Below are 22,236 nucleotides of genomic sequence, written 5' to 3' on the forward strand. Positions count from 1 at the left end.
CCTGGTCTGATTTGTTATCTCCTCTTTTATGTATTTCTGATTCAGTGCCAAGACACCCCCGCTTGAACATGCTCTCTATATATACAATGACATAACAAGCGTTTTGTAGATCCTGTAGAGGTTTGGTGTGTTGGCGCGTCCTTCAGTCACTGAACTGAATACTGCAAAAGAGAGCTGTACAGTGCAAGTGAGGATGATAGGGCAGTCTTGTCTGCCAGGTTATTATAATCCTTCGATTGCTGCAAGGCAGTTACAATATTCTCTTTTTGTGGTAGCACAGTATACAATTTGACCAAGGAACAGACATAGTGTTGGAAACACATTTCAAATCCGTGCCTTTCATAATATATGAACTATGTTGCGGGTATTGTGACATTTTAATCATTAATTTTTTTCTAGTTTTAGAAATGAGCGATGTTCTCTGATCACACTGGGGTTGGTGAGACAAGAAGGAGTATTTTGACCTAATTGTCCTGTGATAACGTGTTGTCTTTCCTCTTTTCATCTGTTCTGCAGACACTTGAGACTTGAGCTTCAATTTACCGGAATGGGGAGAAGACGGGCTCCAGGAAAGAAAGTGACAGCGCAGGGTTCACGTGAATCCGTAAGAGCCACAGCCCCATCTTTACCTCTCCATAACGTCTCCGCTTCGGGATCTCAAAATGATGCTAAGAGGGACCAGGACCTGGAACCACTTTCAGAGAACCTGCCGCACATTATCCTTTTATCCATGCTGGAGGAGTTGGAAGCCAAACTGGAGAACTTGCTGAACACTGTGGAGGACGTACCTTCTAGAGTCACTGGGCTGATTAAGAATATCTGGATAGAAAAGGATCAAGGTTCCCCAGATAATGCTGGAGTGACATTGAAGGTGGTCTGTCCGGCGAGCATTAGAGATTGTGCTGTTAGCGGTCTCCTGCGACACCTCAACTGGACAGGTCAGAGGAACCGAGCTTGTGTCTCCAGACAGTGTTTTCTGATGGGCATGCACCAAAACAGGACTGTACACTCTCTTCTCCGACCGATGTTCAAGGGCATCCAGAGGAGCCAAACCTTTGTCTACAGCCAATGTTTCCAGATCGCCATCACCCACAGCAGGACCAGTGGGTGCAACCTGGGTTTCCAGATGTAAACGAGTCGCAGCAGGATGAGTGCATGCAACCTGTGTTTCCAGATGTACACGAGTCACAGCAGGACCAGTGCATGCAACCTGGGTTTCCAGATGGAAATTGAGTACAGAAGGATTGTCCTCTATCCCGGTGCCCTCAGACAAATCCCCCAGGCAGATCACTGGAGGCAAAGCTGTGTCTTCACTCAAAATTTGTTGATGGGCAGACACCACAGCAAGACCGGAGCGTACAGTCAGCCTTCCCAGAAGAGTGGGAGCCAGATGAGCCCCTGAAGCAAGAACCATCCCCATTGTCTGCTAATAGCTGGGACCAGCAGCAGAACCTCTGCCCACACCCACTATTCCCCGAAGGACACAAACCACAGCAAAACCACCGTATACAACCCACGCTACCAGATGGGAAGGAAGCTGGTGATCCTTTGGAGGAAGAATTGATGTGCTTTGATTTCCAAGATCCCCAGGAGAACCGCAGACTACAACCCGTGTCACCTGATGGGAAGGCACCAGATGAAAACTTAGAGTCTGGGCTGTTGTCCTTTGATGATTTGGGGTCACAACAAACCCAGGGCCTACAGCAGCACCTATGCTTGAAGCAGGAACTTCCTTATGCACCGGATCCAAACGTGAATTACGAGCTGGAATCCAAGCGCCCTGAAGCACAGGAACCAGATCAGAACGACAAGCTAGAACAGACCTGTGCAGATGCACATGGTTCAGATGAAAAGTACAAGCTAGAACCTCCCTGTACTGATGCAAAGGGTTCAGATCACAACAGCATACTCGAACCACTGCACCCTGAATCACAGTATCAACATCAGAACTGCAAGGCAGAACTGTTCTGTACTGATGAGCGGGGTCAGTGTGTGCCTCCATCATTCCTAGGAGTGGATACAGATACTGCAGATGAAGACTCAATGGAGAGAGGAAATACAAAATCACATTTATTGCTGTTCGAAGCTACCCCAGGTATGTGTTTCACTATAAATGGACTCTTGGAGTGCATACTAACACATGTAACCTCTTCAAAATGCGTATGGGCAGATTTGAGAAAGTCTCTGAGGGGAGGATTATGGTTTGTATGGAACCCACTGAGCAATACTGACACCAGAATACGAGTACACAGGGTGCAGATGTTTCCCTGCATTCTCCTCCTCTGGTTCCACACAGGACTGCATCCTTCCTGTGCAGAAACAGGCCTGGTAATGGGATGTTGCAGGAGACAAATAGGCTAGTAGCTCTTGTCGTTCCTTGTTCATCCTCATTCCAGGCTGATGAACTGGAAATAACGCTATTCATGGGAGGAATTACTGGCCAGAACCACACGTAATAGTCGGATGCAAGTGATGTGGTGTTCATTGAGAATAGCAGACATGCGCAGTCTAGAGAGGGAACTGTGTTTCTAGTTGCACAGTTGCATTGGGTAAGACGCAGTCGTCTCCAGTTCCTGATGTGAAAATCCTAGTCTGTATTCGGCCTCAACAGCATGGCTGACCAGGGATGTTCTTGTCACTGCAGGGTTCTCCAGGAGTGCACATCATCTCATCATAGACAGATACACAAAGGTTTTGGAACTCTGAGGTGACTTGCAATAATCTTATTATATGCACCAGGTGGTACTTTATCCTGTATAATACATGGTCACACCATCACCTTTCTCACAAACCTTGGTGCATAGCTCCTACATATGCAGCAGCTAACATGTTTGCAAACATGAAGAATGAACATAAAACCTCGTGTGCAAAAGTAAAAATAAAATTTTTTAGATATTTGTTGCAAAAAGATGTTAGAAATAGTTCAATAAAAGTCAATAAAAAAAAAAGCTGCAGTAGCTCGGAACGTGTAGAAACATGCAGAAAGATTCCACCCTTCCTTTATCTAAGGAAACTAATAAACATATTCCCTCTGCTTCTCATAGTAAGCTAATAACATACAGCAGAAGTAATAAAAGCAAAGTTCTGTTTGTTGCTTTAAACAGCTACTCCAATTATGCTTCGTGACTTTCACATCAGCTGGCATTCTGCCCTCAGGACTCAACTGTAATAACTTACAAAAGCCGAGTTCTGACGTCTCTTCTTCATAATCACTGACTTGGTGCGTCACAAATTTCTCATTATAAAGAAATTAGAGACTGCCATTTATACAGGGATTACAGAACCCCACGTAATATAATTATATATATATATATATTCACTGAAAAAACCATAGGTTATAGACCATATATAGTTAGGAATTAGCATTTAAAAAACCTTATTTTACTCACACAAAACCATTGAAATTCCATATATAGTTAGTTGCAGTAACTATATATCGCGCACCCGCAATCCACTGCTGATCATGTCACATATTACATCATTCATGACATGGTCAGTGACATCACTGATGACATCATCTAGTGTCTGTGTGTTTTTGTAAAGTTTAAATATGTTTTACATATTGAAGAATGAGTGGATGTATGGAAGACTGAGTGTGTGTGTGGCTGGCTGGGAGGTGTGTGACTGTGCATATCAATGTGTACTTGTATCAGTGATTGTATAAGAGAGTAAGTATGTGTTAGTTTATGTGTGAAAAGTATGGTGTTCTGTGTTTAACTGTATAGATGAGGAAATCGAAGTGTGATTGATTCTTCACAGGACTGACTAGGTGTATGAGTGCATATGATAGTGTTGTAATAATGAGTGACTGTATTTATGAGTGATTGTATGGGTGAATGAGTGAATGTGTGTGTAGACGTAGGAATCAGTGAGTGCGTATGTAGTAACTGGTATTGGTGTGTCATGATGTCATCACTGATGTCATTTGAGATGTCATCAGTGATGTCATCAGTGATGTCATTTGAGATGTCATCAGTGATGTCATCAGTGATGTCACTGACCATGTCATGAATGATGTAATATGTGACATGATCAGCAGTGGATTGCGGGTGCGCGATATATAGTTACTGCAACTAACTATATATGGAATTTCAATGGTTTTGTGTGAGTAAAATAAGGTTTTTTAAATGCTAATTCCTAACTATATATGGTCTATAACCTATGGTTTTTTCAGTGAATTTTCAAGGTTTTGTAAATGCTAATTCCTAACTATATATGGTCTATAACCTATGGTTTTTTCAGTGAATTTCATAGGTTTTTTAATAGCAAATCTTTATAAAAATAATACATTTTAAATCTAATTTTATATTTTATAATTTTTTTATTTTTTTTTAATATTATTTTTAGTGCGCTCCCGGGGCGCGGACAGGTGAACGCACGGGTAAGCGCAATCTGGCGGCGCGCCCCGAGGCGCGTACTAATGCGCGTCCCGGAAGCGCTATTGTCGAGAACGAAAACAACATCGTGACGTATCGCGTAGCCGCCACGCCTTGCGTCATAAGACACGTATCGCGTAGCCGCGAGATGCGTCTTATGACGCACCGCGTAAGCGCACCCGGAAGCGCATACGATCGCGCAACGTAAGCGCCCCGATGCGCTTACGATACACGCCCGGGACGCGCCCCGGGCGCGTAGCGTAAGCGCGTCAAACCATGTGACTTTAAAATAACACTTTTCATTGGTTCAGAACTTTTTTTTTTCCAAATTGTGTGAAACCCACCCATTTCTCTCACTATTGCTTTGTACTTGGAGAGAGCAAGAGCTGTTGTGTCTACTCTATCTCCTACTTTTCTGATCTCCAGCAATGGCTGCAAGAGAGTCATCCAGCAGTGATTCAGAGGGATTTTTGGATGAGGACCCTCCTCAGCAAAAGAAAAAAACCCATTTCATTTGGAAATTTTACGACATCCCAGAAGGACAGAAAAAAGTGAACGCTCCCAAAGTAACATGCAAAATATGTGGGAGTAGTTTATCCAGAGGCAATCCTCTGAAAAAATATAGTTTTGGCAATGCCAATTTGATCCGGCATGTCAAAAGAAGACACCCTAACAACTTTGCCAGGGAGAGTGTCAGAGAGCTGGCACGGAATGTACCAACAGATGGCGGCAGCACCTCCACTGGTGGAGCAACACCTTCGGGACCACCCCGTGGAAGAATGATCCCTAACATTCAGCCGGTGTTTGCGGGCATCAAATTTTTGTGCGCAGAGTGTGACGAACTGCTCTGCTATGGGGAGCAGAGTGTTGAACTGATTGCCCTAAAGAAACAGCAACACCGCTGCTCTTCCAGTCCCTAAATTTTCAATTTTTTTTTGCTCCTGTTGAGCAGTTTTGGAATCCTTGTTTTTGTTTTTCCCTTGAAAAAAATACAAAAAAAATATAAAATTGTTTTAAAAAGTCTAAAAAAATATAAAACAAAAAAAACAAAAAAAAAATATATATAAAACAACAAAATGAAAAAAAAAGTTCTTTTCAGAACTACCTCCAATTTTTAAAAAGAAGCTTTATTTTTTTTAAAGTCTGTCATTTTTAATCTCCATGGTACGCTCCCCCGTACGCTCCCCGGTGCGCGTACCGGGCGCTCACCCCCGCGAAAATCGAATTTTTTTTTATTTTTTTTTTCACCCGCGGGAGCCTTTTATGGCCCCCACATGTAACCTAGGGGGTCAGGGGGTGTGTACCCTGCCCCCTCTTGCTCATTTCCCCCTTTGATTTTTGCCACCTCTTGTGTCTCAATCCTACCGAGACACAAGATGGCGGCCGCTGCGGACTGTTTCGAATGTTTATAGACACCCGAGAACCAATCAGCTTGCCGTGCGCAGATCGCGTGGCGCGCCTGGAGCGCTCCCCTGTACGCGTACGTGGGAGCGCTCCAGGCGCGGCTCTAGATATATATCTTTTTTTGAACGTTAATTTCTCAAAATCCACTGGAGCACATATATTGAGACCTACAAAAGGCACATCGGGCTACCAGTCCCTACAAATTTGCCAAGTTTCGTGCAAATCCATTCAGCCGTTCGGGCTAAAAATGAGGCTAACCGCCCTATGGAAAACTCAATGTTAAAAACACGTTTTGGGACCCCCCTTTTTTCTCGGCCCCCCCTGGACCAACTCCCCCCAAATTTCCAGTGGCTGCTCAGAAACAAAATGTTCCATTTTGCTGAAAATTTCAGCCAATTCCGTCCACAAACGCCAAAGTTATTAGACATAGAATTTTCAAAAATCCCATAGGGAAAAAATCCTAACTATATATACCTACTGGCGACCGCCATATATATATATATATATATATATATATATATATATATTACCTACTGGCGGTCGCCAGTAGGTATATATAGTTAGGATTTTTTCCCTATGGGATTTTTGAAAATTCTATGTCTAATAACTTTGGCGTTTGTGGACGGAATTGGCTGAAATTTTCAGGAAAATGGCACATTTTGTTTCTGAGCAGCCCCTGAAAATTTTGGGGGGGTTCGTCAAGGGGGGGCCGAGAAAAAAGGGGGGTCCCAAAACGCGTTTTTCCCATGTTAATTTCCATAGGGCGGTTGGCCTCACTTTTAGCCCGAACGGCTGAATGGATTTGCACGAAACTTGGCAAAATTGTAGGGACTGGTAGCCCGATGTGCCTTTTGTAGGTCTCAATATATGTGCTCCAGTGGATTTTGAGAAATTAACGTTTAAAAAAAGATATATATCTGTAACAGCGGACCGGGCAGCGCCCCAGGACACGTACTTTTCGCGCAACGGAGCTTTGTGAAGCGAAGCTGATTGGTTCTCCGGCGTCTCTCAACATTCCAAACAGTCCGTAGCGGCCGCCATCTTGTCTCTCGGTAGGATCGAGAGACAAGAGGAGGCCAAAGCGAAGGGGCAAATGACCATAAGGGGGCATAGTACATTGTCGCTCACCCCCTAGGTTTGATGTGGAGGTTTTAAAAGGGCCCCGCGGGGCAAAAAAAAATAAAAATAATAATAATCGAACAGCTGAATGGATTTGCACGAAACTTGGCAAAATTGTAGGGACTGGTAGCCCGATGTGCCTTTGCTAGATCTCAATATATGTGCTCCAGTGGATTTTGAGAAATTAACGTTCAAAAAAAGATATATATCTGTAACAGCGCACCGCTTCGCGTACTTTTCGCGTTACGGAGCTTTGCGAAGCGAAGCTGATTGGCTCTCCGGTGTCTGTAAACATTCCAAACAGTCCGTAGCGGCCGCCATCTTGTCTCTCGGTAGGATCGAACAGCTGAATGGATTTGCACGAAACTTGGCAAAATTGTAGGGACTGGTAGCCCGATGTGCCTTTGCTAGGTCTCAATATATGTGCTTCAGTGCATTTTGAGAAATTAACGTTCAGAAACAAGATATATATCTGTAACAGCGCTCCGCTTCGCGGAGATAAAATTATATGTGTATTACCTAGCTGTTGCTAACACCAGTTAGCGACGGCTAGTAGAAGATAGCGACCATCTTGGGCCCCACTTTGCATGTGAGTGATATTTATCACTAATGACATGCAAAGTGGGCATGCCAAGATGTTAGCGACTGGAAACAGTCGCTAACATCGCTATCTCCTATTATCAACTTTTGGAAATATTCGAGATAAGCGCGAATATCTCCAAAAGCTACCACCTGCCCTGAGCAGTTCTTAGCCATGTTATCCAATGGGAGGTGGATAACATGGCTAAGAGCATTATCTCGGTAATGCATGAATATCGCTGAGTTTTCAGCGATATTAATGCATTGCGGTCGTTTTTTATCGTATTTCCGATAAACCTTGATAATAGCAAGGTTTATCTGCGATAATTTCTGACGGTAAAAAAATCGTTGCTAAGCATCGTTAGGGATAAATATCGCTTAACTTTGGTAATATGCCCCAACGTCTGTTAACGTTCGATTCGAAGGAAATCAGGAAGTGTTGAAAAACATTGTCTGCGCCATCTTGTCTTTTTTCAAATGCCACACTTTTGTCGTGCACGGCAGCCATTTTAGATGCCTTGACCAGACCCACTCTGTGCACGCTGTCGATCCTTAGCATGGCTCCCCACCCTCGCAAGCATCTCCCCCAGGCAGTGGTCACCCCCGCTCTCTGTCTTATGCATGGGTAATAAACCTCCCCCCATCTGCGCTGCTCTTCCCTGAGAATCACACCCTGTGCCCGCCCGACACCTCCCTTTCGCCCTATTCACTACCGCACCCTCTGACACTCCTTTTCCTCTGTGTCCGATTGTCCAGGCTGGTCCTAGGGTATCAGCTAGCCCTGCAGATGTAGTTTATGGCCACAGCTGTAAAGAATCACCCCTCTTCAAAGGAGTTATAGTAGATCAAGGCCCACACTCGATGAGATCCGTCACAGCAGAAGCGTTGCTATTATCTGAAAACCATCCTGTATTGTGATTGGGGAGGGGACCGAGCCTGAAGCGGAAGATTCCAGGGATGACTCTTTGTACATCAAAGTTTTTACAATTATGTGTCACATTAAAAATATATAGCACTCCGACAAAGTAGTAAGATTATAAAACTTTAATAATTTATAAATATATACAAGAAAACAAAAATAGTAATAACATATAAACATTTTTAGGGAAAAACAACGAAGTAGCGGTCGGCTGTGCGAATAGTCCCAACGCAGCACAACGTCCAGATTTCCGGCGTGGGGCGTCGCGGGGGGTGGGTCATCAGTAGCAAACTGTTGTGCGAATAGTTCCAAGGCAGCAGAACGCGCTGAAATCTAGATGACACGAAAGTGATGTCTAGTAAGTTGCCACCCAGCAAATAACGGCATGGGGCGTCGCGGGGGGTGGGTCATCAGTAGCAAACTGTTGCGCGAATAGTTCCAAGGCAGCAGAACGATGGCACCAAGGTGATGTCCAGTAAGTTGCCGCACTGGTTTTGGTATCCTACAATGCTGCTCCGAATAACGGCGTGGGGCGCCCCGGGGGAGGCGGCGTGAACGGGCCTCTCCAGGTGGAGTGTCATCTGTTGTAGTGGGGCGCCCCTTTACCGTTTCAGTTGCCATTCCGTCCGTTTTTGGTCCACTGTGTCAAAAGCCGCAATTCAGCTGAGTTGCGCCCACTCTTGCGGTGCAGCGATAGGCGGCTGTCACAGGACTCTCAAAATGGCGGCAGGCTGTTTCCTTTTTGGGCCTGGTCCACTGAAATGGCCCTGGGACACCTTGGAAATCGGACGCTTGTCTGCTAGGTCTTGGACCCCATTCTCGAAAGCGTCCCCTCCGCCTTGAGAATTCATCAAAAGTTTTGGGGGCTCCGACTCCTGCAGGCTTCTGGTGGGGAGCGGCTGCCATGATTGCTCGCGGAATGACCACGACTGAGCTACGAGATGGTGGTGCTCTCATGCTGACGCCAGCTTCAGTCTGAAACATCCAGAAACAAGGTGGGGCTTTCATCGTTTGGGAAAAAAAAAAGTTTTCATCCAATGAAAAGTGTTGTTTTTAGGTCACATGATCAAGCCTTCCATCATTAGGAAACCAAAAGTAAAATGAACCAATGAAAAGTTTTATAAACAAGTCACATGACCTGTTATGCGGCATAGGGTGTAAAATGCGGAGAAAATACGTTGGCACGTGAGGCGGCGTCAGTAGCGGACCGATGTGCGAATAGGCCGAAGGCAACACAACGCGCCAAGATCCGGATGGCACCGAGGTGGTGTCCAGCAAGTTGCAGCACTGGTGTGGCCATCCTACAATGCTGAAAGTCGGCGTGGGGCGCCCCGTTGGCCTGTGAGTTTGCGTCAGTAGCGGACCGATGTGCGAATAGGCCGAAGGCAGCACAACGCGCCAAGATCCGGATGGCACCGAGGTGGTGTCTAGTAAGTTGCCGCACTGGTGTGGCCATCCAACAATGCTGAAAGTCGGCGTGGGGCGCCCCGTTGGCCTGTGAGTTTGCGTCAGTAGCGGACCGATGTGCGAATAGGCCGAAGGCAGCACAACGCGCCAAGATCCGGATGGCACCGAGGTGGTGTCTAGTAAGTTGCCGCACTGGTGTGGCCATCCTACAATGCTGAAAGTCGGCGTGGGGCGCCCCGTTGGACTGTGAGATGGCGTCAGTAGCGGACCGATGTGTGAATGGGGCCGAAGGCAGCGCAACAATATTTTCGGAATAGAAGACACCCCTAGGCGCTGAGATGCCAAGATCCGGATGGCACCGAGGTGGTGTGTAGCAAGTTGCCGCACTGGTGTGGCCATCCTACAATGCTGAAAGTCGGCGTGGGGCGCCCCGTTGGCCTGTGAGTTTGCGTCAGTAGCGGACCGATGTGCGAATAGGCCGAAGGCAGCACAACGCGCCAAGATCCGGATGGCACCGAGGTGGTGTCTAGTAAGTTGTCGCACTTCTGTGGCCATCCTACAATGTTGAAAGTCGGCGTGGGGCGCCCCATTGGCCTGTGAGATGGCGTCAGTAGCGGACCGATGTGCGAATGGGGCCAAAGGCAGCGCAACAATATTTTCTGATTTGAAGACACCACAAGGCGCTGAGATGCCAAGATCCGGATGGCACCGAGGTGGTGTCTAGCAAGTTGTGGCACTGGTGTGGCCATCGTTCAATGGTAAAAGTCGGCGTGGGGCGCCCTGTTGGCCTGTGAGATGGTGTCAGTAGCGGACTGATGTGTGAATGGGGCCAAAGGCAGCGCAACAATATTTTCTACAATATTTTCGGAGTAGAAGACACCACAAGGCGCTGAGATGCCAAGATCCGGATGGCACCGAGGTGATGTCTAAGTTGCGGACCGATGTGCGAATGGGGCCAAAGGCAGCTCAACAATATTTTCTGAAGAGAATACACCACAAGGCGCTGAGATGCCAAGATCCGGATGGCACCGAGGTGATGTCTAAGTTGCGGACCGATGTGCGAATGGGGCCAAAGGTAGCGTAACAAGATTTTCTGTATGGAAGATACCACTAGGCGTTGAGATGCCAAGATTCGGATGGCACCGAGGTGATGTCTAGCAAGTTGTGCCACTGGTGTGGCCATCGTACAATGGTAAAAGTCGGCGTGGGGCGCCCTATTGGCCTGTGAGATGGTGTCAGTAGCGGACTGATGTGCGAATGGGGCCAAAGGCAGCGCAACAATATTTTCTGACTGACACCACAAGGCGCTGAGATGCCAAGATCCGGATGGCACCGAGGTGATGTCTAAGTTGCGGACTGATGTGCGAATGGGGCCAAAGGCAGCGTAACAATATTTTCTGTATGGAAGATACCACTAGGCGTTGAGATGCCAAGATTCGGATGGCACCGAGGTGATGTCTAGCAAGTTGGTGTGGTCATCCTACAATGCTGAAACTCGGCGTGGGTCACCCCATTAGCCTGTGAGATGGCGTCAGTAGCGGACCGATGTGCGAATAGGCCGAAGGCAGCACAACGCGCCAAGATCCGGATGTCACCGTGGTGGTTTCATAGTTGAGAGGCACTTCATCTGCAGTGGGGCGCCGAGATCCGGATGGCACCGAGGTGATGTCTAGCAAGTTGCTGTACTGGTGTGGTCATCCTACAATGCTGAAATGTAGTGGGGCGCCCATTTACCGTTTCAGTTGCCATTCAGCTGAGTTTCGGCTGCTCTTGATGCTACAGCGACAGGCGGCTGCAAGAGGACTCTCAAAATGGCGGCCTGTTCTTTGGATTTGGGCCTGGTCCACTAAAATGGCCCTGGGACACCTTAGAACTCGGACGCTCGATTTTTTTTTCCTTTCCTGTACATGCAAAAAAAGGTAAATGCCCGGTACGTTACACGCTTCATCTGCCACGATGAACTCTCCAGAGGAACCGAAAAAAAATATAGTTGTGGTAACTATACCATGCATCGTCATATGGAGAGGTGGCACCAATTAATTATAGTGCTGCATAAAAGAGAGATTTGGAGGAGAACCCCTGACCTGCTAGTACATTCATCAAAGAAGTGGCACTGAGAGCTTCAGAGGCAAGGGAAACGGTCCCAAATATTTAGAAGAACTTTGGAAAGATTAAAATGACATGTTTAGATTGTGGTAAATTAATTTCATGTGGACAGATGAGTGTTACTCTAATAAATACAGCATATGAACATCATCATAGTCGATGGTTGGTAGAGACATTTTGACTATATCCTGGACCTGCCCGTCCTCGCCCAAAATGGCGCCGGAATAAATGGGACTCGTAACTCCTTGTTGTGTACTGGTTGCAGAACCTTGAAATCACGAGATACGTATGCAGTTTTGAAGCACATGGCGGGCGGGGACGAGAATTGATTGAATATTTCGACATCCCTATTGATATTAAGTTCTGATGTGTTATTGATTACTGTACTGTTGAAAATTCGAATTAACGTCACCCATGGTACTTGCCCGCAAATGTATATCTAGATAATTTTATTGTAACTGGCCCTGTCGTATTTTAATTATAAAATGTACGTCCACCGATTCCGTAACTGTTAGACACCTTAGTTCTTGCAACCTAATGGCCCGCCCGTTACGTTCCTCTACAGTGTAAATGTCTATTCATCATATACGATTACAGTTTGCTCCGTGGCAGGCCCACGTGGTTATAGGCTCGTATTTGTATAATGAAATTTTCACAATAAAGGTTTTTAAAAGAAAACATGGTAGTAGTATATACATTGGTAAAGTTTTTAATAATAGTCACTGTTTTAGAATCATTAAAAGTCAAGTGAAATAAAGCAGACCAATTACATGAAGGGTAAAAGGTATAATACGAAGGAACGCAGTAAAGATAAATGGTCAAGGGCTGTTGTGTTTTCTATTCCTGCAACATAAAGTGATCGATAAGAATCTCATATTCAGGCGTATCGGCGACTAAGACAGCAGGTCGACCCTCTTTTGCTCAACGGCTCCGTCATGGGACGAAGAAACGCTCTTTTTCTCGAAAAAAGAATATATTTTACTTGCAGGACAGTTGTAAAATTTCCGGGAAAGTACATTAGCCTGGAACATTATAACATATATTTAAGAAAAAATAATGTTCGGAAGTAATTAAAAGCGTAATTTTTAGGTGATATGACCAAGGCTTTCATCATTAGAATAAGAAAAGTAAAATGAACCAATGAAAAGTTTTATTAACAAGTCACATGACTTGTTATGCTTACGTTACGCGCTGCGCGCCCCGGATGACTTCCGGATGCGCTAACGCGGCGCGTCATATGACGCATTACGCGACAACGCAGGTCCAGAATATAGTCAAAATGTCTCCACCAACCAGCGGTCGAAACACAACCCCTTTCAGCAGGCTAAATAGTTCTGTTAAATGACAACAGAAGGGACAGGCAACAAGAACCATCAGTCAAAGAGGGGAGGGCTAGTTCTTCTCTACCGGGTTACATTGGGGCGCTACCGGAACTGATCGAATTGGTAGTCTACAGTGTTTCTGGATGTTTCAGACTGAAGCTGGGGTTAGCATGAGAGCACCACCATTTTGTAGCTCCGTTGTGGCCATTCCGCAACCAATCATGGCAGCCGCTCTTTATCGTTATTTTGGGCGAGGTGGGTGGCGGAGCCGAGCTGTTTTGCAGCCATCATTGTGTGGAGTTCAGTTCATCTCACTAGTTTTGTATTTGTCATGAGGGGTTGTTCCTAATGTTTCTATTTTAGCGAGGTCAAAAAGAGATCCCATTAGTGGCCTACTGATTTTGCTCGATTCCTTTTCTTTTTTTTTACACGATTTTTCGTTATCTGCAAAGACTAAACAGAGTATTGCGACTCTGTGTTTGTTTGTAAATAGAGAATGAACCAAAGAGAACTAATTCTAAAACAGTAAATACTTGGATAACAATCAATCAAATGGAGAGAGAAGCAGGCACGACGGATTACAACGGGGGCAAAGGCCTGCGTTAACTACCTTTCACTATCTGCAAAGAGAGAGTACTCCTAATAGAAATGAGGGGGGGGGGCACCATTCAAAGCAGATCAGTGTGCATAAACACGAAAATGTTTTCACTTACCACGTACTTGACATTCGACAGCTTATGATATTTGCTATTAAAAAACCATTGAAATTCACTGAAAAAACCATAGGTTATAGACCATATATAGTTAGGAATTAGCATTTACAAAACCTTGAAAATTCACTGAAAAAACCATAGGTTATAGACCATATATAGTTAGGAATTAGCATTTAAAAAACCTTATTTTACTCACACAAAACCATTGAAATTCCATATATAGTTAGTTGCACTAACTATATATCGCGCACCCGCAATCCACTGCTGATCATGTCACATATTACATCATTCATGACATGGTCAGTGACATCACTGATGACATCACTGATGACATCTCAAATGACATCACTGATGACATCACTGATGACGTCTCATTTGACATCATTCTTGTGCTAATACGATAAACCTCTTCAGACTCTAATATAACCTTAGATACACTCAGTGTATACAGACACTCACACACTGCCACTCATCCATGGAGTTACTCACACACCCAGTCAGTCATGCAAAGAAACAATCTCACCTCCATTTCTTCAACTATACAGTTATACACACCTTACTTATTGAAACATATACTAACACATATTTACTCTCTTATACAATCCCTGATACAAGTTCACAATGATCGATACAACCACTCACTCATTCAGTGGCTCTCATGCACAGTTATTTATATATGCCAACTCTCACATGTACTGTGTTTTACATATGTACTTACTATGACATGTAGCATTGAGATATCCATTCACTCATCAATACACTCATGCACACAGTCAACTGCCCATGTAGCTGTTTCCACATGCACTCTTGAACTCATACACCTAGTGAATAAACTGCTCACACATCTATGCACAGAGTCACACACCTTCCAGCCACCCCCACACAAACTCAATCTCCCATAGAAATACTTGGGTAACCAATTAATAACACATATAGCCTCTCGTATAGCTAATGATCAACACATGCAGCAGTTTACATCACAACAGACATAATGATGCACAAATTAAGACAGTTTAGTCACTAACCCATGCATTCAGTGAGACACATTTAATCACTCACTCATACAGTCAGTCACGCACCTACTAAATCCTTCATCCAGACACTTATACATCCACTCATTCTTCAATATGTAAGACATATTTTAACTTTACAGAAACATACAGTCACTGGATGTTGTCATCAGTGATGTCATCAGTGATGTCATTTGAGATGTCATCAGTGATGTCATCAGTGATGTCACTGACCATGTCATGAATGATGTAATATGTGACATGATCAGCAGTGGATTGCGGGTGCGCGATATATAGTTAGTGCAACTAACTATATATGGAATTTCAATGGTTTTGTGTGAGTAAAATAAGGTTTTTTAAATGCTAATTCCTAACTATATATGGTCTATAACCTATGGTTTTTTCAGTGAATATATATATAGTTATATATATATATTACCTACTGGCGGTCGCCAGTAGGTATATATAGTTAGGATTTTTTCCTATGGGATTTTTCAAAATTCTATGTTGAATAACTTTGGCGTTGATGGACGGAATTGGCTGAAATTTTCCTGAAAGTTTGGGGGGGATTCGTCAAGCGGGGGCCGAGAAAAAAGGGGGGTCCCAAAACGTGTTTTCCCCATGTTAATTTCCATAGGGCGGTTGGCCTCACTTTTGGCCCGAACGGTTGAATGGATTTTCACCAAACTTGGCAAAATTGTAGGGACTGGTAGCCCGATGTGCCTTTGCTATGTCTCAAGATATGTGCTACAGTGGTTTTTACGAAAATTAACTTTGAAAAAATATATATTGGCCTACATTGGGCTATATATATGTTAGAGCCCAAATGTAGCCCAATGTAGCCCAAAGATGGCCACAAGAGACAAAAAAAAAACAAAAGTCCTAATATCAGCCAGATGTAGCCCAACTATAGCCCAATGACAGAATGTCCCAGAGTGTTCTAAAGAACAACTAGAGCGCTAACAGTCTTACTTATGACAAAAGTATGGCACACCTGAAGTCATCTTGATTGGAATAAAGTGTTAACACTTAAAACATTTAATTTGCAAAGGAACAAAATGAGGGGGTTCATTTTGCCATAGAAATTATGATTAGTGCTGAAGAAAGAAAAATTAGGGCACATTTTGAGTGACTTCTCAAATCCTCTTATATTTCATTACAAAAATTCTGATATGCAGTCTCCCAAGATGGCCACCAGAGACAAAAGAGCCCAAATGTAGCCCAAATGTAGCCCAATGTAGCCCAATGTAGCCCAAAGATGGCCACCAGAGACAAAAAAAAACAAATGTAGCCCAAATATCAGCCAGATGTAGCCCAACTATAGCCCAATGACAGAATGTCCCAGAGTGTTCTAAAGAACAACTAGAGCGCTAACAGTCTTACTTATGACAAAAGTATGGCACACCTGAAGTCATCTTGATTGGAATAAAGTGTTAACACTTAATACATTTATTTTGAAAAGGAACAAAATGAGGGGTTTCATTTTGCCATAGAAATTTTATATATATATACATATATATTCACAGAAAAAACCATAGGTTTGAGACCATATATACTTAGGTATTTGCATTTACAAAACCTTGAAAATTCAATGAAAATACCATAGGTTTGAGACCATATATAGTTAGGTGAATATTTTAATCATACAAAACCAATGAAATTCCCATATATAGTTAGTTGCACTAACTATATATTTCGCGCACCCGCAATCCACTGCTGATGATGTCACATATTACATCATTCATGACATGGTCAGTGACATCACTGATGACATCTCAAATGACATCACTGATGACATCACTGATGACATCTCAAATGACATCACTGATGACATCACTGATGACATCATCCAGTGACTATGTGTTTCTATAAACATTTAAATATGTTTTACATATTGAAGAATGAGTGGATGTATAAGTGTCTGGATGAAGGATTTAGTAGGTGCGTGACTGACTGTATGAGTGAGTGAATAAATGTGTCGTACTAAATGCATGGGTTAGTGACTAAACTGTCTGAATGTGTGCATCAGTATGTCTGTTGTGGTGTAAACTGCTGCATGTGTTGATCATTAGCTATACGAGAGGCTATATGTGTTATTGATTGGTTGCCCAAGTATTTGTATGGGAGATTGAGTGTGTGTGGGGGTGGCTGGGAGGTGTGTGACTCTGTGCATAGATGTGTGAGCAGTTGATTCACTAGGTGTATGAGTTCAATAGTGCATGTAGAAACAGCTACATAGGTGGTTAACTGTGTGCATGAGTGTATTGATGAGTGAATGGATATCTCAATGCTACATGTCATAGTAAGTACATATGTAAAACACAGTACATGTGAGAGTTGGCATATATAAATAACTGTGCATGAGAGCCAGTGAATGTGTGAGTGGCTGTATGGATCATTGTGAACTTGTATCAGGGATTGCATAAGAGAGTAAATATGTGTTAGTATATGTTTGAATAAGTAAGGTGTGTATAACTGTATAGTTGAGGAAATGGAGGTGAGATTGATTCTTTGCATGACTGACTAGGTGTGTGAGTAACTCCATGGATGAGTGACAGTGTGTGAGTGTCTGTATACACTGAGTGTATCTAAGGTTATATTAGAGTCTGAAGAGGTTCATCGTATTAGCACATGAATGATGTCATCAGTGATGTGATCAATGATGTCAAATGAGATGTGATCAGTGATGTCATCAGTGATGTCATTTGAGATGTCATCAGTGATGTCATCAGTGATGTCATTTGAGATGTCATCAGTGATGTCATCAGTGATGTCACTGACCATGTCATGAATGATGTAATATGTGACATCATCAGCAGTGGATTGCGGATGCGCGAAATATATAGTTAGTGCAACTAACTATATATGGGAATTTCATTGGTTTTGTATGATTAAAATATTCACCTAACTATATATGGTCTCAAACCTATGGTTTTTTCATTGATATATATATATATATATATATATACATATAATAACTTTGGTATAGTTCAATGAATCTGCACAAAACTATTTGGGATTGGCATGGCTAGTTTCATGCAGTGTTTTTTTGTGGTCTTCAAATTAAGCCACTAGTCATTTAAGATAGATCTAGCTGGACCTTTGGCCGACGAATGGTCCGTGCATCTGGCCTCGCGGACCCAAATGTAAAAATATATTTGCTCCGATTGGATGAGGAAGCTTTTTTGACCATCGATTTCGGATACGTAAACCCAAAGTTGGGTCTGCGGACCTGAAGCTCCCTGATTGGCTGGCTACATCTTGAACCATTACATGATGAAGAGACTTGTTCCCCGCATCCTGTAAAAATACTAAAGAAGCCATAAAGAGCTGTGGTGCCATCCTGTCTCTCCCTGGCACAGGGGCTGCCTAATGTTAAAATGTAGAAAGAAATTGCTGATTCTGAGAAAGAGGTTGGATTCCACATCATGACCCTTGAGGTCCGCAAACCTTAGGCAGGTGTCTGCGCAGGCACAGTAATTGGCCTTGTACATTGGTGGACATTTGTGATGTTTGGAGACCTGCTGCTTGGTCTGAAACCCTATTGATGTCCAATAATGATACACAAGTTGTAGGGGTCCGAGAACCCTTAAAAATAAAAAATAAAAAAACATAAGCCAGGCCCTGTAGGGAATCCCCTGCTGTGCCCAGGCACCGTTGAACACCTGTGCCTGCTTGGAGTTGACTGCAGGTAACTGTTGCGTGTGTATATGATGAAAAAAAAAACACTGAAAGAAGCATTGGCAAAACAAATAGGTGTCTCCTATCCGAAAGCTATTGGCTTTGGCAACGACTTTTAACCATTATGTACACCGGTGTGACTGCTGTTCGGCATGGCTAAAAGTTAGTGGCACAGGGTCGGTGAGGTAGATAGAATGGGGATAAATTGGGGTAGAGTGGATTGGCGTAGGTTGGAGTCAAGTGGGGTAGATTGAATTGGGGTAGATTTGGGTGGAGTGGAGTAGATTGAGATGGAGTAGTATGGATTGGAGTGGATTGGAGTGGGATAGATTGGGAAAGAATGGGGTAGAATGAGGTAGATTGGAGTCGAGTGGTGAAGACTGGAGTGGAGTAGATTAGAGTGCACTATTTTGGGATAGATTGGATTGCTGTACATTGGACTGGAGTAGAATGGAGTGGCGTTATATAGAGTGGTGTAGGGCAGATTGGTGTGGGGTGGGGTAGAGTGTGCTGGAATTGAATGGAGTAGATTTGAGTGGGATAGATTGGGATAGGTAGATTGGAATGGATTAGATTTGACTGGAATGAGGTAGGTGTGGGTAGAGTGGGGTGGAGTGGAATTGGATAGATTGAGGTGGAGTGTTGTGGGGTAGATTGGGTGGATTGTAGTGGGGTGGTTTGGATGGAGTGGGGTAGATTGTATTAAGTGGGATAGATTGGGTGGAGTGTAGTAGATTATAGTAGATTGGAGTTGGATAGATTGTGGTAGTTTGGAGTGAGTAGATTGTGGTAGATTGGAGTGGGTAGATTGTGGTAGGAGTGTAGATGAGTTGGATAGATTGCAGTGGGGTAAATTGAAATGGAGTTGGGTAAATTGGACTGAAGTAGAGTGAGGTAGATTGGGGTGAAGCCAGTTAGATTGGAGTAGATTACAGTTGTGGTAGATTGAAGTGGAGTGGGGTAGACTGGGGTATATTGGAGCAGAGTGGGGTAAATCTGAGTGTAGTGTGGTAGATTGGGGTGGAGTGGGGTAGATTGGAGTGTGGTGGGATTGATTGGGTTAGAGTGGGATAGATTGCGGTGGGTACATTCGGAATGGATAGATTGGAATGGGGTGAATTGGAGTGGGATGGATTGGGGTACTTTGGAGAGGAGTGGGATAGATTGGAGCGGGGTAGATTGGAGTGGGGTAAGTGGTGTGGAGTAGAGGAGCGTGGAGTAGAATGTTGTTTCATGGAGTGAGTGGCATAGATTGGAGTGGAGTGGTGTGGAGTTGAGTGGTGTGGAGTATACTTGGTGTGGTAGCGCACTGCCATTACAGACAACACATTGTGAATTGAAATGATCATTATATTTCCACCGAAATATGGTTTTACTGCACACGAATGATAATGTTTGCAAATGTCATCCCCTAGTGTACTAATGTGTTTCAATCATATTGAAATATTTTTCTCCACACTTCATAATACAAAACAAATGTGCTTTATTTGTACTAATTCTGATATATTCTGAAACACCAGCCCAGTTCTTTTTTGTATGTCTTGCCGCAACAGCGCTTAACTTTGTGGGCTTACTGCTCACCCATTGCTTTTTATTTGTTTCTTCGAATCTCCTTTAAACAGCCTTGCTTCCCAATGGCTAATCTTTCGTACTTGTCCCTCCTTTTCGTAGATTGTTCCCTCCCACGGAGCACCGTCCCGTTACTTTTATCTTTGCAATGGTCCCATATTATCAACTGCTTTAGGCACTTTTTCTTTTTTCATTGTCTAAGAGCACTTCATATGAGCACTTTTTTCACTCTCTCCAAGTTTTTTTGTAAATGGCTGTAATTCTTGTTCATATCTCGTCACATTTGCTGTTCATTCACAGACCAAAATCAAATGTCAGATGATTTTTCCCCTAAACAGCCTGTTCTTTCTCTGACTTCAAAGTAAGAGAGCCAGTTCCTCACCGTCTCACTCATCGCTGCTTGCCTCTCCTTGCTTGTTATTTATAAAAGCAAATTACTTCATTTTCTTGCCTTCACCACCTCCCCTTTGCATAATGGTAGCAGCCGTTTCAGCTAAAGTGCTCATGTCTACTGCTGCCGACCAGAAACTTCACTGTCGACTGTAAAGTTGGCACCTAAGGTACTAGAAGGACGGCTTGGGGTGGAGGGGACATTGGCATGTACAGAGGGCCGTGCCATTGAAGCATCTTCTGGCAGCTCTCACCAGCAGCATCATGACGCGACCCTGCCACATCTGTACAATGTGTCCGGGCCGAAAGCAGTGTAGGATAATAGCTATATATTCTGTAACCAGTCTGTTTGCTATGTACAATCCACTGTACTAAATGATAGGAGGTATTCTTAGTACATGTATTTCTAAAATGTCACATGTTGTAATATTTAGGACACATACTATTGTAATGCAAGTTGATCTCTAGTAAAGTTTAGGACATGTATTATTTGTAAAGTAGAAATGCTTTCCACTTAAAATTGAATATATATACTTGGTAGTTTGTTTAAAGGACTAATCAAACCAAATGCCAGAAGTACAATGCTAAAGAATTGTGAAGCACTCTGATACCCAGTTGGGTCATGTTCGCGCTATATAAAACACTGAATTAATAAATGAATAAAAAACCTGAGTCCAGGGAGACCCCCCACACCTGGTACCTGCTGTGAAGAAGGTGTGTGACCGCTGAAAAATTACCTTCACGCCCTGCAAGGCCAGCGCCCTCGATGCTGCCTGCGTGGTGGCCATATTGAGGCAGGAAAGCATCAGGACATCTCAGGCATTTACACCCAATACCGTGAAAGACGGCAAGCCCGTAGGCCGATTTGGAAATTATTGGGTGCTTTGCTAGTGGTATCTTGAGGAAAATAGTCAAATAAAGTACGGCGGCGCGGCCAAACTACTTTTCAAAAATAACATACTCACACTAGGGAGAGACTTCTCAGGCTCTGATTGTGGACTGGGATTCTCTGCAACAGAGAGCAACCATATCTAGCTTCTTATCAGACTAATAGTCCCCTTTCCCTGCGTTCAGAAAAAAAATACAATATCAGCATTTTTAGGTACAGCACCTAAGGAGCTTATTGACGGCACAGTAATAACTCTCCGTACCCGGCATTCTAATTTCATTAATCATATCCACCACATTTGATCAGTAACTACGTGTTAATCTTTGTAACCCGGCAAAATGCAGTAGGATATTTCTTTTTTGACTGATGGTGTGGGACACTGCTAAAAGTCAATTGCAGAGTCAGTAGGTTTTCAAGGCAAGACCAATTGGCTTTGCCAGTCCTTGTTTTTTGTTGTGCGCTAGGAAAAAAATCTTACACTTTCTCTTCTTGTATGGATACTCAACAGAATTGTCACATAAATTCTCTCATTTTGAAGTCATAGGAAGAAAAGTAAACACCAAACTCCCTCAAAGAGAGAGCTTGACATTTGACCTCTGTCTTTGAATGCACACCAAATGATAAAAACAAGATTTAAAGGCCTTTTTACAGAAAGCGTGTTTGTGGAAGAATACAGTAAACAAGGTTTGGGCAGCGGGAGGGACGGATGTGAGTTACAAACCACAAATCCAATGGTAAGGAGTGGGTGGAAT

The 22,236-nt window shown here is 43.7% G+C and overlaps 1 protein-coding gene across 1 annotated transcript in view; it reads left to right on the plus strand.

The window, feature by feature from the left end:
* Positions 1-547: 547 nt before the first annotated feature.
* The window catches only part of LOC144759068 (uncharacterized), a 99,964-nt gene continuing 78,275 nt past the window's right edge, over positions 548-22,236 (plus strand). The window contains 2 exon segments of the mRNA XM_078646467.1: positions 548-908; positions 911-2,095. Coding sequence (XP_078502593.1) covers positions 548-908; positions 911-2,095 — 1,546 coding nt within the window.

Source organism: Lissotriton helveticus, chromosome 1_1, assembly GCF_964261635.1.
Source record: "Lissotriton helveticus chromosome 1_1, aLisHel1.1, whole genome shotgun sequence".
Lineage (NCBI taxonomy): Eukaryota > Metazoa > Chordata > Amphibia > Caudata > Salamandridae > Lissotriton > Lissotriton helveticus.